The sequence below is a fragment of the Balaenoptera acutorostrata genome, chromosome 3, assembly GCF_949987535.1.
Source record: "Balaenoptera acutorostrata chromosome 3, mBalAcu1.1, whole genome shotgun sequence".
Classification (NCBI taxonomy): Eukaryota; Metazoa; Chordata; class Mammalia; order Artiodactyla; family Balaenopteridae; genus Balaenoptera; species Balaenoptera acutorostrata.
The window spans coordinates 151,781,799-151,799,504 of NC_080066.1; the positions used below are offsets into that span (position 1 = coordinate 151,781,799).

At 38.1% G+C, this 17,706-nt stretch overlaps 1 protein-coding gene across 3 annotated transcripts in view; it reads left to right on the forward strand.

Annotated features, from left to right (window-relative positions):
- Positions 1 to 1,004: 1,004 nt before the first annotated feature.
- RBM25 (RNA binding motif protein 25) overlaps positions 1,005 to 17,706 on the forward strand; it is a 53,703-nt gene continuing 37,001 nt past the window's right edge. Inside the window, exons 1-5 of one of the 3 annotated variants that reach the window (XM_057542169.1) lie at positions 1,005 to 1,175; positions 7,560 to 7,669; positions 9,119 to 9,239; positions 14,844 to 14,893; positions 16,760 to 16,927. In XM_057542169.1, coding sequence (XP_057398152.1) covers positions 9,134 to 9,239; positions 14,844 to 14,893; positions 16,760 to 16,927 — 324 coding nt within the window. In that variant the 5' untranslated portion in view covers positions 1,005 to 1,175; positions 7,560 to 7,669; positions 9,119 to 9,133. Of the gene's footprint in view, positions 1,176 to 7,559; positions 7,670 to 8,889; positions 9,007 to 9,118; positions 9,240 to 14,843; positions 14,894 to 16,759; positions 16,928 to 17,706 lie in introns of those variants that run through there. The other 2 variants (XM_028167039.2, XM_057542168.1) reach the window with 2 other exon arrangements.

Genomic DNA, 17,706 nt, shown 5'->3' on the forward strand with positions numbered 1-17,706 from the left:
GCAGTGAACAAAACACAATACTCGCACTCCTTAAGTTTACATTCTAGTGGGGTATGTGCAGACAAACCATAAAATAAATAAGAAAAGTGTTAGAGAGTAATATTAAACAGGAAAAGCTGATAGGAAGTATACAGATATGTTCAATTTTATGTGCAGTGGTCAGAGTTTGTCATCTATTCTGCGCTGTTTGCAGCTCTCCCGAACAAAGATAACGTCTCCCTCCTATTTACCATACTCCCAGCACCAGGCACTCAGAGAGACAATAACTGTATACTGAATAAGTGATAAGCCTTCTGAGAAGCAAGCAGTTGGGAAACAAAGGCCTGTAAATAGATACTGACCATATAGTCCATAAACTGAATAACTTAATCATTCCTGATTAGTTTATTTCTAATAATCTAATAAGTGAAATTCTTTTTAGCACGTTTACATTACAGAATGAAAGCTGTGTTAAATGTTTTTACAGGCCGTTTTAGGAACTTCAAACATGTTTTAGCCGCCTCTTTGGCCCTACCAGCGCGCGTAAGCTTTGTGTTTGTGCATGTATGTGCGCACTTCATAAAAACCGCAGCCTGTGCCACTTATCTCTTGGTATTAACAGAAGTTTTCTAGGATTAGCACTTGGGGTTTCTTCTGAGGTGCTGGGTGAGGCCCACTTATCAGCCCATCGAACCTCAAAGAGCCTCAGGGCGAGGTTCTGAGCCCCAAAACACAAACTACAAAAAGTGGGAAACCCTCTTAGAGCCCTCGCGCAGTGTCCGACCGGAACCTTGACCTCAAGATGGCGTCGCGTAATCATAAGATTCAATCAGCTCCAATCAAAAATGGCAGGGTGGGTCGTAACATACAGCTCGAGCCTTTCTAGCTCTCATTAGGCGCTCCTCTCTATGGTTGTTCGCCGCTGCGTGGTGATTCAGAGCCAAGAGTGACGATTACCTACCTACTCTCTTCTCTATGATCCTCCTCTCCACGCCCCCCAGCCGCAGTGCACGCCGGGCAATAGGAAGACCTCCAGAAGCTCCCCGCTCAGCGCGGATGTGTTTGCGGCCTGTGAGAGTAGGCGCTTCGGCACTAGTCTCCCGGGTAGCGGCGCGCAGAAATCTCGAGCTGGTGGAACCCCCTCGTAATCTGGAGCCCGGAAGGCCGCGAAGACAATACAGTTTCCTCAGCGGCGGGTGAGTTCGCTCCTCTGAACGCGTGTGGAAACCGGGAGACAGGGTACTTCGGCTGGGGGAGGAGGGAAAGCCGGGGAGCCTGCGAAAGGGCCGGGGTGGGATGGGGATAAGGGGGGGTGGGGGTGGGGGTGGGGGTGGGGGAGGGGATGGGCACGGGCACGAGGCTTGGGTTTCTCCACTTCTTTAAGGCCTCGAAAACGAGTGGGCCCAGTAGGAGCCCGTGGAGGCCGGACCTACTGCCAGAGCCTTCCTCCTTGCATTGTCGCCCACTTTCCCTTTCCTTTCCACGGCTCGCCACAGAGAGGCCTCGGCCCATTCTGGGCTCCACGTTTGCCACAAAACGCTCGGTCGGCCGCTGGGGAGCCCTTCCCTGAGGCCCCTTTCTAACCTGAGCCTGCGGAAGCCCTGTGGTAGATATTCCGGGCCTAGGATACAGTTGCCCCAGGCTCTGCCTAGAAGCCGGCTAGCACCCACCCTTTTTTTTAGCGGGGGGCTGGCCACCAACTGTTCTCTGTCCCTTCTTCGGTCGTCTAAAGCCCGCCACCGAGTGAACTGCCTTCCCTCCCCCCGTCCCCGACTTGAATTTAGCTACTGCCCACCTTTTCTAGCACCCTTCTGGTTGGTTTGCTTGTCTAAGATTGTGGTGAGTGGTGTGGCTTTGCCCCCTTCCTCCCCTGGAGGTTAAAGTAAACTATATCTTCATTGATTCTAGGGGAGGACCCAGCTCCACGTTAAAATATGTTGCTTCGTTCTCATGCTTCTTTGGTCTTCAATACTGCTTTTAAAACACGTTTTTCGAAATAGTTCTAGGAGTATGAAGATTTTTGAAGTTATGTAATGTGGTTGTATATTGCCATGGAAAAGCCATTTTGATACTGGGCAGAGTGGAGCCGACCAAAAGGAGGGAGGAGATTGGACTTCTTTTGCCCCAGACTGCTATAGTGTGAAGTACTGTGAATTGGGTAGTTGGCAGTAGTGTATAAACAGTTCTTATATAGTTTTAGGAGCTTTAATTTCTACAAGATTATTTCCAAAAATGTTCAGAGGCCTAGAAAGGCATTCAGTGGTCATCAGTTCCTCACGATTCAAGTAGATACTATGCTATTCTCATTTAATTTTTCTTAAAGCCTTGGTTTTCTTCACTTGTAAAATGAGGATTATTAATTGTATTCACCTCATAGGTTTTTGGAATTGGGAATTAATTGAAAAAAAATAATGTAAAATCCTTAGTGCAATACCCAAGTAACATAGTGTTTAGTACACATTAACTGATAGTGTTTGTTATTTAAGAATTTTCAGTGAAGTATCAATACAAGACCCTAACCCTGACTCTAACATTTCTTCCAGTGTACTCTGGATAGACTTTTGTAAATGAAGTCAGAGTTAATCATTGGTATGTCATTACTAGAAAGAGGCATTGTGATAAGCGAAAACAGCCTTTGGATTGGTAATTTCAGGATAGTGGGGACTGTGGAGTCCCTACCCATTTATTGTGTTCCTTTGGACAAGTTAGCTTCTTCATCTTTAAAAGAAGAAAAATATATCTACGCTAGGTAATTTGGTAGGTTAAGTGAGATAATGTTGAAAGCTTTTGTAAACAAAAGTAGGTTAATATCTTACCTGTTATTTTTATTAAATAATTCATCTTCTTTGGGTTACCAATTTCCTTTTTCTTTTTTGGCCACAGGCAAGTTAGCTATATACCTTTTTCATTAACACATGATTTAGGGAAAAATCATTTTGACTTTTATACTATAGAAGCAAAAGTAATCATTGAATCTTTTAACAACTTATAAAAACATTGTTTTTTTTTTTTAATCTCTTGATAGTTTTTTTCTGATTCTACCACTGCTGTTCATGAGAATTTTGATTGATTCCTCAAAGTTTTTGAATAGCTTTCTTCCTAACTTTTTTTGGATTTTGAAGCTCCAGAAAATAAAAAGAACATATTTCCACTAACCAAAATTGATATTGCTTTTTAACTTTTTATTTTGACGTAATTTCAAACTTCAAAGAATTCTCAGATATCTTTCATCTAGATTCCCCAGATGTTAACATTTTACCAGTTTGCTTTATCCTCCTCTCCTTTTTATCTCCATAGTTTTCTTCTGAAATCTTTTGCTAGTAAGTTGCAGATGTTGTGTCCCTCTTAACCCCTGAATACTTAAGTGTGTATTTTTTACAGACAGTTACATTCTCTTAATTAGCAACAGTACAGTGATCAAAATCAGGAAATTAATATTGGTACAGTATACTCTACCGGTCTTAACTGGGTTTTGCCTGAAATTGCCCTGAAGTCGTATTGCTACCTTTTATTAAGGTATAATTAACATGTAAAATGCACTCATTGTAAATGTACAATTCAGTGTTTTTCAGTAAATGTGCAGAGTTGTGCAACCATTACCCCCAAAGGATCCCTCTTTTCTGTTTGCAAGTCACTCCCTATTCCCACCTCAGCTCTAGACTACCACTAATCTCTCTCTATAGTTAGGCTTGCTTTGCTTAGGCTGGGGCAGTTATGTCAGTCCATTGTACCTTGAAGGCTATAAGCAGAGCAGGAAACAGTGCATGCTACACTAATCATTCATATTTAATGTAGAGTTACTGGACTGGCTGTATAACTACACATAATAACTTAAAATTTGCTCTTTCAGAACTAATAAAAATAATGCTTAGAAAAGAACCTGGCAAATAATTGGAGCTGGATGTTTTATTGAATAAATGATTAAGTTGTATATGAGTGTTTGCTGAGGAGAATCTTTTGGTTCAGTTGCTTCTTGGCACACAGTGTCCTGATGGGGTTAGCCTGTACATCTATCCCTGGTGAAATATTTTGTCTCTACCGGGATAAATCTGTAATGGAGGAATGCAAAGAAGCAGTAATAGTATTCTCATGAGTGCAGGAAAAGAGTGGTTTAAGAGAGTAAAGAGAAAAAAGTGAAAAAGAAAAGCAGAATGCATGCATATGTTGAGGGGTAGAGGTAAAGCTTCTTTAGAAGTTTGTTTTCTTTTTGGGGAGGACCAAATTTATTGAGATAAAATTTACATACAGTAAAAGGCACCCATTTTTTTTTTTTTTTTTTAAGGATTTTCTTTTTAATTAATTAATTAATTTATTTTTGTCTGTATTGGGTCTTCGGTTCGTGCGAGGGCTTTCTCCAGTTGCGGCAAGCGGGGGCCACTCTTCATCGCGGTGCGCGGGCCTTTCTCCATCGCGGCCCCTCCCGTTGCGGGGCACAGGCTCCAGACGCGCAGGCTCAGCAATTGTGGCTCACGGGCCCAGCTGCTCCGTGGCATGTGGGATCTTCCCAGACCAGGGCTCGAACCCGTGTCCCCTGCATTAGCAGGCAGATTCTCAACCACTGCGCCACCAGGGAAGCCCAAGGCACCCATTTTAATTTCAGTGAATTTTGATGAATACATAAACCTGTATGACCACTGTCACAGTAGAGATAGGGCACACGTCCAACATAGGGGCTTGTTTTTGTTACTTTGGGCCATAAAGTTTCATACTTAGCAAGTGAAAATGCTTTGAACCTTCTAAAAGTGAAACACTGCTATTCAACTATTCTTTAAATGCTATTTAAGTCAGGTCAGTGCTAATAAAATAACCTCTGCATCTCTCTCAAGCCCCACACACAATCCCTCAGCAATTGACCACATTCAAAGTATATACAGAAACCAATAACTTGTTACCACTTCACTGCTACCACCTGTTCTAGGCCATCTCTTTTGTCTGGATTATTGCAGTAGTCTCTTGCTTCTCTACCCTTGTTCTCCTCCAGTCTTAGTTTCACATAGTGGCCAGTGATAGTGTTAAAATATAAGTCAAGTCAAAACCCTTTCAAATGTTTTCCATCTCATTCAGAGTAAAAACCAGTACTTTTACAGCGGCTTACAAAGCATTACACTCTTTGAACCCCCTTCCCATCTCCAGCTTGCCGCCAGTACTGTGCTCCAACTGTTGGTGATGTTACTCCTGCAAAACACTGCATTCCCACCTCAGGCTCTTTGTATTTGCTGTTTCCTTTGCTGGGAAGGCTGTTGCCCCCCAGAGTAGAGTTTCCTGCCTCAGTCTCTTGCAAGTCTTTCTTCAGATGTTACCTTCTTGGTGAGACCTGACCACCATGTTTAAAATAAAGCACTCCCTAGCTCTCTCCCCTAGTTCATTCTACAAAGTCCCTACCAACTTTGACTATCTGTATAATTTATTGTAAGTGAGTATTACAATTTATCAACTATAGGCAAAAATGGTAAGCTTCATTTATTATAAAAGTTTATTCTCATTCATTTTCACATACATCAAAGTATACCAAACTTTATGTTGAAGTAAGTGGTTGATACTCATTTTAGGATTTTTTTTTGGCTGTGTTGGGTCTTCATTGCTGCGCGTGGGCTTTCTCTTCGTTGCAGAGCACAGGCTCTAGGCACGTGGGCTTCAGTAGTTGTGGTGCACGGGCTTAGTTGCTCTGTGGTATGTGGGATCCTCCCAGACCAGGGCTCGAACCCGTGTCCCCTGCATTGGCAGGCAGATTCTTAACCACTGTGCCAGCAGGGAAGTCCCTAGGATGTTTAAAGTGAATATTAATATTTATCAGAGATCATCAGAAATGTTTGTTTTCTGAATTTTCATAGGAGGGGCTGTTATCTTATTAAGATTACCTTCACCTCTGAAGTTTAGCCTACAAATAAGCAAGTTTTGAACAGTTCCAAATAAAAGGGAAATACTTTGTAGAAAAATTGGTGTGAATGAAATGAGTATATTAGCATAAACTGAAACGTAATCTGGTTAACTCTTAACAGAACGAATGATACATTTGAAAACCATGAAAAATAGTTTAAATACCAAGAACCTAGAGGGTTTCTTTTTAAAAGTAGTATTTGTATTTAGTACTTGGGAAAAAATGATTCTAAAGATGAATTCATGGCCCAATCTTCGTAACCATTGTGAGGCTAGGTACTGAGTCATTGCTAGAATAGTACCTGGCACATGGTAGCTTCTTAATAAATTTATTTAAAGAGGTTCTCAGAGTTTATTTGTTTACTGATTCATTCACTGATTATTTATTTAACAGGTATTAATACCAACTGCCCTCCTAAGAAAGTGCTGAGATAGAGTATTACAATGATAATATAAAAGCTCTGTAAGTAGGACAGTAGCCCTCGATGTTTTAAAAGGATATACACTTCTGTCCCCTTCCATGTGGAATATTTGTTTTTGTTTTGGGCAAAAAAGTATTTTAAAAAAGATTATTGGGGGGCTTCCCTGGTGGCACAGTGGTTGAGAGTCTGCCTGCTAGTGCAGGGGACACGGGTTCGACCCCTGGTCTGGGAGGATCCCACATGCCGCGGAGCGGCTGGGCCCATGAGCCACAACTACTGAGCCTGCACGTCTGGAGCTTGTGCTCTGCAACAAAAGAGGCCGCGATGGTGAGAGGCCCGCGCACCACGATGAAGAGTGGCCCCCGCTTGCCGCAGCTAGAGAAAGCCCTCGCACAGAAGCGGGGACCCAACACAGCCAAAAATAAATAAATAAATAAATAAATAAATTTTTTTAAAAAAAATTTAAAAACAAAGGCAGAGGTGTAGATGAAACAAGTTTGGCAATATATTAAAAAAAATTATTAAAAAATTCAACACGTTTACAATCTTAAATTAGTTACATTTTTCTTTTTAACTTAAGTTGATACCTAGCTAATATTTAAGGCATTTCCAGTACCTTATTTGCTGGTATATGACAACATTCTAGGAATTTATTTTACTTGTAAAGCTTCCTAAATATTTTAAGTGTACTGTGTTTTCAAAATAGAAGTTTAGATTTTACAGCATATTGTATATCCTAACTTATTAAGTGAAAAGAACACTGAGGAAGAAGAGTTGTGAGGATGAAGGATATGCTTTTTAAAGAAATGTCTAATAAACAGGTAGAAAGATACTCAGTCGCACTAGTGATTAGGGAAATGCAAGTTGAAACAGTATTTTTTACCTGTCACACTGGAGATTTACTACAGTGATGGTGAGGATATGAGGAAAGGGCATACCATGTACTGTTGGTGGGAATATTAATTTGTACACTAGATTTGGAGGTAAAGAATAGATACATACAGTACTGATCTGTATTATAGAATTACTTGCACTGGTGCTTAGAGTTATATGTTCAATATGTTCAAGAATGTTTAATATGATTTGTAAGAGGTAAAATGTGGAGAATCATCAATGTTGGTTAGTTACAGCTATATAGTAATAGTTTACTGCATTATAAAGAATGGAATAGAACTTTATGAACTGACATGAAGAGATGTTAATAATGATGAGGGAGAAATGCACATAACAATATAGTATGATTATATTGTTTGCAGAAAATCATAAGTGATTATATATTAGCTTGTGTCTAGAAAGATATTTTAGAAGAATACAACGAATTATACCAAACTGTTGGAATCAGGGGCGAGGAAGTAGAAGACATGCACATTTTATCCTCTCTCTTCTAAAGGGTGAGTAAAACAATATATAAAACATAGAAAAGAAAATAATAGAGAAAAACATTTTTTAAAAGCTTCTGAAACTCTAGACTCCTTCAGTTACAGAGTGTAGGTGGGGGAGTTTTTCCTAGTGTCCAACAGAAAATCTCCTATTAATCAAATCACCACTTTTAGCTGCATCACTGATAGGAGATCAACCCACTTATTTTGGCTGCTTGTTAAAATTGGTGCACGGAATCCTACTAGGGCATTCTAACATCATTTTTCTACTTTTTTCCAGTAGTTCTGGACACTTGAGTATGTTGACAAAAATATAAAATTTGGGGGGAGGAAAAGTCTTAAGTACTTCCATTTTATTTATTTTTTACCCTGTCGGGTCTTCGTTGCTGCTCGCGGGCTTTCTCTAGTTACGGCGAGCGGGGGCTACTCTTCATTGCGGTGCGTGGGCTTCTCATTGCAGTGGCTTCTCTTGCTGCAGAGCATGGGCTCCAGGCGCACGGGCTTCAGTAGTTGTGGCGCGAGGCTAAGTAGTTGTGGCGCACGGGCTTAGCTGCTCCGCAGCATGTGGGATCTTTTGGACCAGAGCTCGAACCCGTGTCCCCTGCATTGGCAGGCGGATTCTTAATTACTGCGCCACCAGGGAAGCCCAGTACTTCTATTCATTTAGCTAAAAGACAAAAGTTTCTTATTAAGGAATGATATCACAAACCAAATCAAACAGTTCAGTGTGTTCTTGTATTTTTAAAAATCAAATACCAGCGTCTGATTCTTGAGTTTCAGTCATTCATTCATTGAATATCATTCAAGAATGGTTAAGAGGTTTGCTTTTAAGTCTAAGAAAAATTACCACTTTTTTCTCATTGTCACAAGTTGTATGTGAATGGTTTATATTTGAACCATTATATTTGAATGGTTACTATGTGACCTGATATATGGAGGTCGCCCCCCCCTCCCCCCTCAGGTTTGTAGAAAGTCACTGAGGCATTCATTTGTCCTGGAAGAACTGGCCAACACTGAATCAACAAATACTGTGTAACTTTGTAAATTTAGTTTTCAGGGTGCTGAGGTGTATAAAAAATTAATGCATCAGAACACTTAAAAACTGTTAGATATCTTCCTGGATTCTGAGTTTGATTTAAAAAGATTCATTGATGTTTGGTATTTAATTTTTGGATATTAACTGAACCTCAAAATTTTTTTCTTCCTTTATATGTATTCCCATATGACTGTAGGAGTCTATCCTGAACTTAGATCGTGTACATTTTGGGAACTTATTTTAGAAAAGATCTAAGTTTAAAAAATTCTCAATGGACAGACAGAGAAAAGAGGGTCTTTGCCAACTCCTTTGGGTAAGAAAACTTGAGAATTTTGCAGATACTCTAAAAATGAAGGCCAACAAACCAAGCATATCAAATTGTAAAGTTTTCAAATAACATGATTTGTCATGATTTCTTTCTTTAGACCGCTGTGGTAAGAATGTCTTTCCCCCCTCATTTGAATCGCCCTCCCATGGGAATCCCAGCACTCCCACCAGGGATCCCACCCCCACAGTTTCCTGGCTTTCCACCACCTGTACCTCCAGGTAAGTTTGTGGATACGGTTGTTTTTGAAGTGTAGTTGATTTACAGTGTTGTGTTAGTTTCTGGTGTACAGCAAAGTGATTCAGTTATTTATATATATAAACACACTTTTTTAGATTCTTTTCCATTATACTTTATTACAAGATATTGAATATAGTTCCCTGTGATATACAGTAAATCCTTGTTTCTTATCTATTTTATATGTAGTAGTTCATATTTGCTAATCCCAAACTCCTAATTTCTCTCTCTCCCCTTCCCCCTTTGGTAACCATGTTTGTTTTCTGTGTCTGTGTGTCTGTTTTCTAAATAAGTTCATTTGTATCATATTTTTAGATTCTACATGTAAGTGATATCACATGATATTTGTCTTTTTCTGTCTGACTTCATTTAGTATGATAATCTCTAGGTCCATCCATGTTGCTGCAAATGGCATTATTTCATTCTTTTTTATGGCTGAGTAATATTCCACTGTAAATATATACCACACCTTCTTTATCCATTCATCTGTCGATGGACATTTAGATTGCTTCCATGTCTTGGCTATTGTAAATAGTGCTGCTGTGAACACTGGGGTGCATGTATGTTTTGAATTAGAGTTTTCTCCGGATATATGCCCAAGAGTGGGATTGCAGGATCATATGGTAGCTCTATTTTTAGTTATTTAGGAACCTCCATACCGTTGCCGTAGTGGCTGCACCATTTTACATTCCCACCAATGATTCTGTGGTTTTTTTTAACCCATCCTTAATGTCATTGCAGTATTAACTTTAGGAAGATGATACATATGTGACTGTTGGTAGAAGAGCTGTTAGCATTCTGGAAATGTGATGTCTCATTTTCCTATGGTGATAGTTTTCATTTCTGGCTGAGTATCAGACTCATCTGGGAAATTAAAAAGTCTTAATTTAAAAATATAGGTAATACATTTATTTTTAAATACTATACATTTTAAATAGTATAGTATTTTTAAATGCTATACGTTTTAAAAACTATACGTTCAAAAATCAGTCAAAAAGGTATACAGTGGAAAATTTTTCTCACATTCCCATATAACTTGTTACCGTCCCCTTACTGAAAGGGGGAACAAAGCAGAGTTATTAGTTTCTTCTTTATCCTTTCAGATATTTTTATTTTTCTATCCATTTGTTTTGTTTTATTCTTTTAACACTGATATACAGTAATATCCTATGTATTCTATTCTGCCTTTTTTTTTTTTATACTTGACAATAAATCTTTTTTTTTAATTAATTTATTTATCTTTGGCTGCATTGGGTCTTTGTTGCTGAGCGCAGGCATTCTCTAGTTGCGGCGAGCGGGGGCTATTCTTCGTTGTGGTGCGCGGGCTTCTCATTGCGGTGGCTTCTCTTGTTGCAGAGCATGAGCTTTAGGCGCACAGGCTTCAGTAGTTGTGGCTCGTGGGCTCTAGGCGCGCGGGCTTCAATAGTTGTGGCTCGCAGGCTCTAGAGTGCAGGCTTAGTAGTTGTGGCACATGGGCTTAGTTGCTCCCCAGCATGTGGGATCTTCCTGGACCAGGGCTCGAACCCGTGTCCCCTGCATTGCCAGGCAGATTCTTAACCACTGTACCACCAGGGAAATCCTTGACAATAAATCTTGGAGAGCTCTCCAAATAACTATTTAAAAGCTTTTTCTCTCCAATGTTTCATGACGTTTAAAAAATAAATAAAAAAATTTTTGAGGCCCCACCGCAAGCCATTGAATCAAATCCTCAGAAATTGGGGCTCAGGAGTCTCTTTTTAACAAATTCACAGGTGATTCATAGGTATCCATTTAAGCACAGTTAAGAGAACCCACATTTGAGAACCATTATCTTGAGGTTTGTAATTAACATTGACTTAGGAGAAAGAGTTTTCCTCTGGTTTATGAGTGGTAGTTCACAAATTTTTATATTTTCATGGGGTTGAAAGCATTTCATGCAGAATCAGTTTCCCAGTTTCCCTTCTGAAAGGTAGTATCTAAGAGTTCTCCTTAATTTGCAAGTTAGAAGTATTTTCTTTTAACATAGAATCTATGTAATTCAGGCTGAAATGAACAAATGATCTTGTAAACCATCCAGAAGTATTTCTTTTTGAGGAAAGGTCTACTTCAGTGACCTGGCTTTAACCATTGGATTATGTGTTTGAAGTTAACAGTGTTTACTAAAGAGCTTGACTGTTGCAAAATCAAAAGTACGTTGCAGTTGGCTCATATGATGGGTTGTTAATTCATAACATGTACATTATAGAGTCTCAGCTTTGGGGGCTTCCTACCCCTAGGTCAAGTACACAGCAGTGTTGAAGTAAGTGTGAAAAGTCACAAGATAAAAATGGCAATTTTTCTGGGGTATCATTTAAAAACTTTAGGAATTTGAGTGTAAATCATAATTTTAAAAAATCAGAACAGGGCTCCCCTGGTGGCACAGTGGTTAAGAATCCGCCTGCCAATGCAGGAGACACGGCTTCAAGCCCTGGTCTGGGAAGATCCCACGTGCCGCGGAGCATTTAAGCCCGTGCGCCACAACTACTGAGCCTGTGCTCTAGAGCCCACGAGGCACAACTACTGAGCCCGTGTGCCACAACTACTGAAGCCTGTGCGCCTAGAGCCCATGCTCCCAACAAGAGAAGCCACCACAATGAGAATCCCACGCACCGCAATGAAGAGTAGCCCCCGCTCGCCGCAACTAGGGAAAGCCTGTGCGCAGCAACGAAACGCAGCCAAAATTAAAAAAAAAAATCAGAGCAACTACTTATGCATATATATTGTGGAGTAGAATGCAGTACTGGTACAAGTTTTTAAGACATTTAGGCTTGTAGCTGGCTGTTTTAAGTTGGTCTTTTAGATAATCATGGATGTGTATTTGTTACCCCTTGCTGCCAGGGACCTAGTGTGAACGTTTGAGTACTATCAGTTTATTATTCCATGTAACAATTACTGAATTTTAGTCAGTAACTTAACTGCTCTGTAATGGACTGTAAAGGAATTTCTCCTGAAAAGGGGGATTAAGAAAATGTTAACAGAAAACCGAAAAAAGTTACATGTCAACCTTCAAACCAATTGATGACTTGAGAAGGATAGTGTCCTGAGCCACTTTAATTTGGGCATCAATATTTGAGGCGGTCCCCATTTTTTTTTTTCATTAATTTATAGTCTCATAATACGATCTATTTTTTGATAGTCTTTACTAATAACCATGATACTGTTAGCAAAGTTTGTGTTATTAGAGTTATAGGGAAGAATAGTTTACTTTCTATTTCTGAAGAAATTTTAAGGCATTGGAGATAAAGCTTAATCACTTTTTCAGAATCAGGAAAGCTGACAATGAAAAAATCAGTTCCTCAATTTCCTTACCAGTATATTGGTTTTATAGGAAAGATTTTAAATTCCTTTGAATTTTTAAAAAACACATACTAAATGTAACTTGTTTTCTGATGAACACTGTACCAAATTATAAATGGAAGTGGAAGATAAGTGGGCCATGTTTCTCTTAAGGCTACTCCTAGTATATCTTTTAAGATGGGTCAGCAGACCTTAAAACCAGGTTTTCAGTATTTCTTCTTGTCTGTTTGGTCAGTGCCATACTAATGTAGGCATTTGTTCACAGAGTATTAACGCTATTAAACAATTCTGATTCCATTTGCGATAGCGTACAGTATCATTTCTGTTTAGGGAAGCATACTTGAATGATAAATCAGACTTTAGTTACAGCTAGCTCATTCATACCTGCATCCTGTGTGCAGTGTCAATACTTGAAAAAATAAAAAAAAGAAGTATGCTAAACTAGTATAATAATTCAAGACCACAATACCCATATTCATGTATAATTTTCTTGTGTTGCCTATTGTGCAATTAATTGAACTCTGAGATAACGTATGTGGCGATCACATTATATATTAAATTAGAAAATAAATTTGAAAAAAAACATAATTTTTCCTTAAAAAGTAATGCATGCTATAGATTAAAGGAAGTTTCCCCCCATAGTTCCTGAGCATTCCCTTCCCCAAAGGGGGGGAAGTCTTTCTTATCAGTTTCTGGTGTGTAGCTCTCCAGAGATGTAATGTATATCCCACTGTGTTTGCTTATGTTTATTCTACCCTACCTGTTTTTTCAGACCTCAGCTGGTATATACACTGTTTACACTTTGTGCACTTTGCCTTTTTTTTTTTTCACCGTAGCATGCATAGCTCTGTAATGAGCAGCAATACATTTTTGTAAATTCTGCATTTCATGAAATTAGTAAGTTGAGGTGGGAACCATACTATTAAACCTTTTAGTAACTATTAAAAAGGAAAAAAAATTTTTTTTCAAAATGTCTTTTTCTTAAGGTGTTCTTCAATAGAAAGTTTACCTGTGGAAGAGGTGCTGCACAGATTACAGTTGGTAAATGGAGTATTTGCTTTTGTTTTGCAAAGTTAAAAGTGAAAAATTTAGAGTTGATAATAGTTTTGAGTATCCACCTATTTAAGTGCTCCACATAAATGATCTCAGTTAATCTCGTAGGCACTCTGAGGAAATAATTACCTCATTTGAATTGAGGAAACTGAAGCTGAGGTTAAAGAGCTTTCCCAAGTTTGCATAGCTAAAAGTGATAGAACCAAGAATTGAACCCAAGTTTGATTCTGCAGTCTTTTTTTTCTATTTTGTACAGTCTTCTATAGGTTTATTGATAAGTATCTTGATTTTCATCTTCTAAAGATTTTGTTTAAAACTGAGGTTATTTTAAATAGGTTATATTGGAAAATAAATGGATAGTTGTTAAAAGAGTTTATTACCAGTCTTGGACAGTTATCTTAAGTTGATGCTAAATTTTAACTGAAAAGTGATTTCAGAACTTCTTGAGATACTTCCAGAAGCATTTTAAAATTTGTGTTTTAGTAGACAAATCTTTTACTGATTTTACTCTCATTGCAACCTTTTTCTTAGTTCTCAAATGGTAAGATTTCGTCATTAGTTATGTACACAAGGACTGTCAATGTAGCAACTATTGATTAGTAAACAATTTAGTTGAAAACAAAATTGCAGATTCCACTAAGATAGCAATAGTGATAGCCCATTGATAGCTGTCTTAAACCCTTAGGGCAGTAGATGCTTGTCTTAGAGATTTTCTCTTTGACAGTGACTGAGATTACTAATCTTATTTTTTTTTCATGATTTTTGCTTTTATTAAATAACCAGGAATAACAAGATTCTTCCTAGGTTTCCAGATTAATTTCTTATTTGATGCTTTTGTTTTTTAACTTTCAAAGAATTTATTTTTACCTTTAAAGGAGTCATTAATACCATTGTTCACCTGTAAGCAAATCTGTATGAAAGTTGCTGGTTTTGAGGATGTACTGAACTAGATGAACATGAATTGATAACTATCCACAGTTTTACTCCTTAAGGCAAAAGCAGGCTGTGGTAGTCTTTTTGCTTGTAAGTTTATTTAGACCAACCTGATAACTATGTTGCTTCTGAAAAATATCCATTAATTTCTCATTTTCATTAATCCTACATTTCCCCTTAAAAGAACTGTGAGTTGGAGCTACTTATTTGTATGGCATGTAGTTGATAAACAATATATAATTGTATATGTAATTATATTCTTAAGATTCATTATGCTTTTTTCTTAGGGACTCCAATGATTCCTGTACCAATGAGCATTATGGCTCCTGCTCCAACTGTAAGTATAACTTTAAGGAGGAATTAGGAGTGCCACTGCTTTTAAATCTGAACAACTTTATAAGCCCAGATAAATTATTTTAAATGTTTAAAAGAATAATAGGAAGGGAATAAGAGCGTCCATATATATCATACTACTTATTTAAATAAGTATTGTTTTCACTCTATGCATATAAGCAATTGCCCCTAAAATATGCTCCCTAAATAGTTTAGTGATTTCCCTCTTATTCTCTAGACTCTTCATATACTGTTATTTCAGATTTAGACATTGACTCTTTCATCATGCCCTCGTGTCTTGATCCTGGGAGATAGGAGAAGTGATCTACATGTCTGATTTCTTAAAAAAAAAAAAAAAGAGGAATGATCTAGCAGAAATCTAAATTTTGAAATGAAAGTTGAATATATTTCTACTCTTTCCTCCCACCTACCTAATTTTTAGCCTCTTCCAAGCTATTTTTTTTCTGTCCTCTAGTATGATACCTTCAAGCTTTGTAAAGTTTTATTGAAGCCTTTCCTCTGCTAAGTGTTTCATTATTCAGTCTTATGTCTTGAACTTTAATTCTCTACATTCATAAAAGCTCTGTACACTCTAGGCATCTTAGTTAAGAATGCTAGTGTACTATAATATGTGAATAAATAATAACCCTCTTAAAGCATTTATTTAACTAAAAATTTTCTTTGAGTTAATTAGTAAAATATCGGTCTTAATTTATAGTTCATTGTGAGGGAGAGTAGATCTCATTACTTTCAACTGTTTTTCTACCTGTGGGTTTTGAAAAGGGCGGGGAGTGTTATTTATATTAAAAGGGTGATGAGATGGGAACTACATGAACAAATAGGAATCTGCTGTGAGGCAGACCAAGGGGGAGTCCAGCTTTTCTTGCATTGGACATTCATTGGGAAACATTTATTGGGAAACCTCCCCATGACAGGTACTCTTACCCTCTTGCATTTTAGCCTAGGAGAAGGCAGCTCCCCCAGTTCACCACTTCAGTGCCTACTGTGGATGTTTTGCTCAATTCAATTTCAAATACAAAGATGAATTAAGACTATTTCTTTCCTCTGGGAAGTTGAATGTTATGAAGGGAAAATAAGATAGAAACACAAGTAACTGAGAAAAGGTAAACTTTAAGTGGGGGGAGAGTGCTATGGGAGTATTTGAATATTCTACAAGAAGATTAGCAGGGATAATTGAAATTTCCTTTTACATGAATGCAGAGATTTACGATGTCTTAAACATTTAAAAATTGTCTTAAACATAAAAAAAATTCTTTCCAAGTTGTTTTTGTTTTTATTTTTTGTTTTTTATAAATTTATTTATTCATTTATTTCTGGCTGCGTTGGATCTTCATCGCTGCGTGCGGGCTTTCTCTAGTTGCAGTGAGCGGGGGCTACTCTTCATTGCGGTGCGCAGGCTTCTCATTGCGGTGGCTTCTCTCATTGCGGAGCATGGGCTCTAGGCCCATGGGCTTCGGTAGTTGTGGCATGTGAGCTCAGTAGTTGTGGCTCACGGGCTCTAGAGCACAGGCTCAGTAGTTGTGGCACATGGGATCTTCCCGGACCAGGGCTCAAACCTGTGTCCCCTGCATTGGCAGGCAGATTCTTAACCACTGAGTCACCAGGGAAGCCCTCCAAGTTGTTTTTAAAAGAAGGGTGATCCAATAGTGGAACTTTACTTGTCATGAATAAGTTCACGTTAATGAAAAATGTGCTTTGGGAGTTTTAGATTAAGTATGTAGAACCTGTAATGGTGACGTGCTATATATTTAATACTTTAAAATTGATGTTTTTAGCCTAATGTTATTACATTAAGCATGATAGCAAATTTAATTGCAAGTTCAAATTTTATTGTCTTTCATCACTTTAGGTCTTAGTACCCACTGTGTCCATGGTTGGAAAACATTTGGGAGCACGGAAGGATCATCCAGGCTTGAAGGCTAAAGAAAATGATGAAAACTGTGGTCCCACTACTACAGTTTTTGTTGGCAACATTTCTGAAAAAGCCTCAGACATGCTTATAAGACAGCTCCTTGCTGTAAGTTAAACTGTTTATTTTTCATTTTTAAATGTTGTTATAAATTTCAAACTAAAGAAATATTAGCAAGAGGGCTCTGAATTATTTTCTCGTTTTTATTTTGAAAAGTTTGTCCTGCAGAAAAGTTAAATGAATTGAATAGTGAACACCCTTGTAACACATTTTGCCATATTTACACACACTCTCTTTGCGTGCACACACACACACCCCTCCATTTTTTTTTTTCTTCTGAATAATTTGAGAGTAAGTTGTGACATTACATTTCACCTTTGAATACTTCTTATATTTCCTAAGACCAAGGATACTCTCCTACATTTTCACAAAACCTTTATCACACTTAGGAAATTTAAGGCTGATATAGTATTGTTAATTAAAATACATATAGTTCATATTTAATTTTTCCAGTAATTTCCAGTTAGGGATATATATATATTGCACTTATTTTTATTATTATCTTTTAAAAATATTTATTTATTTATTTATTTGGCTGTGCTGGGTCTTAGTTGTGGCATGTGGAATCTTTTTCATTGTGGCATGTAGGCTCTTAGTTGTGGCATGCAGGATCTAGTTCCCTGACCAGGGATCAAACCGGGACCTCCTGCATTGGGAGTGCACAGTCTTAACCACCAGACAACCAGGGAAGTCCCTATACATTGCATTTAATCGTCATGTTTCTTTAGACAGTTCCTTTATTATAGGACAGTTCCCTGCCTCTTTTTGTTTGCTTGTTTTATGTTTTTGTCTTTCATGACATTGATGTTTTTGAAGCGCCTGGGTCT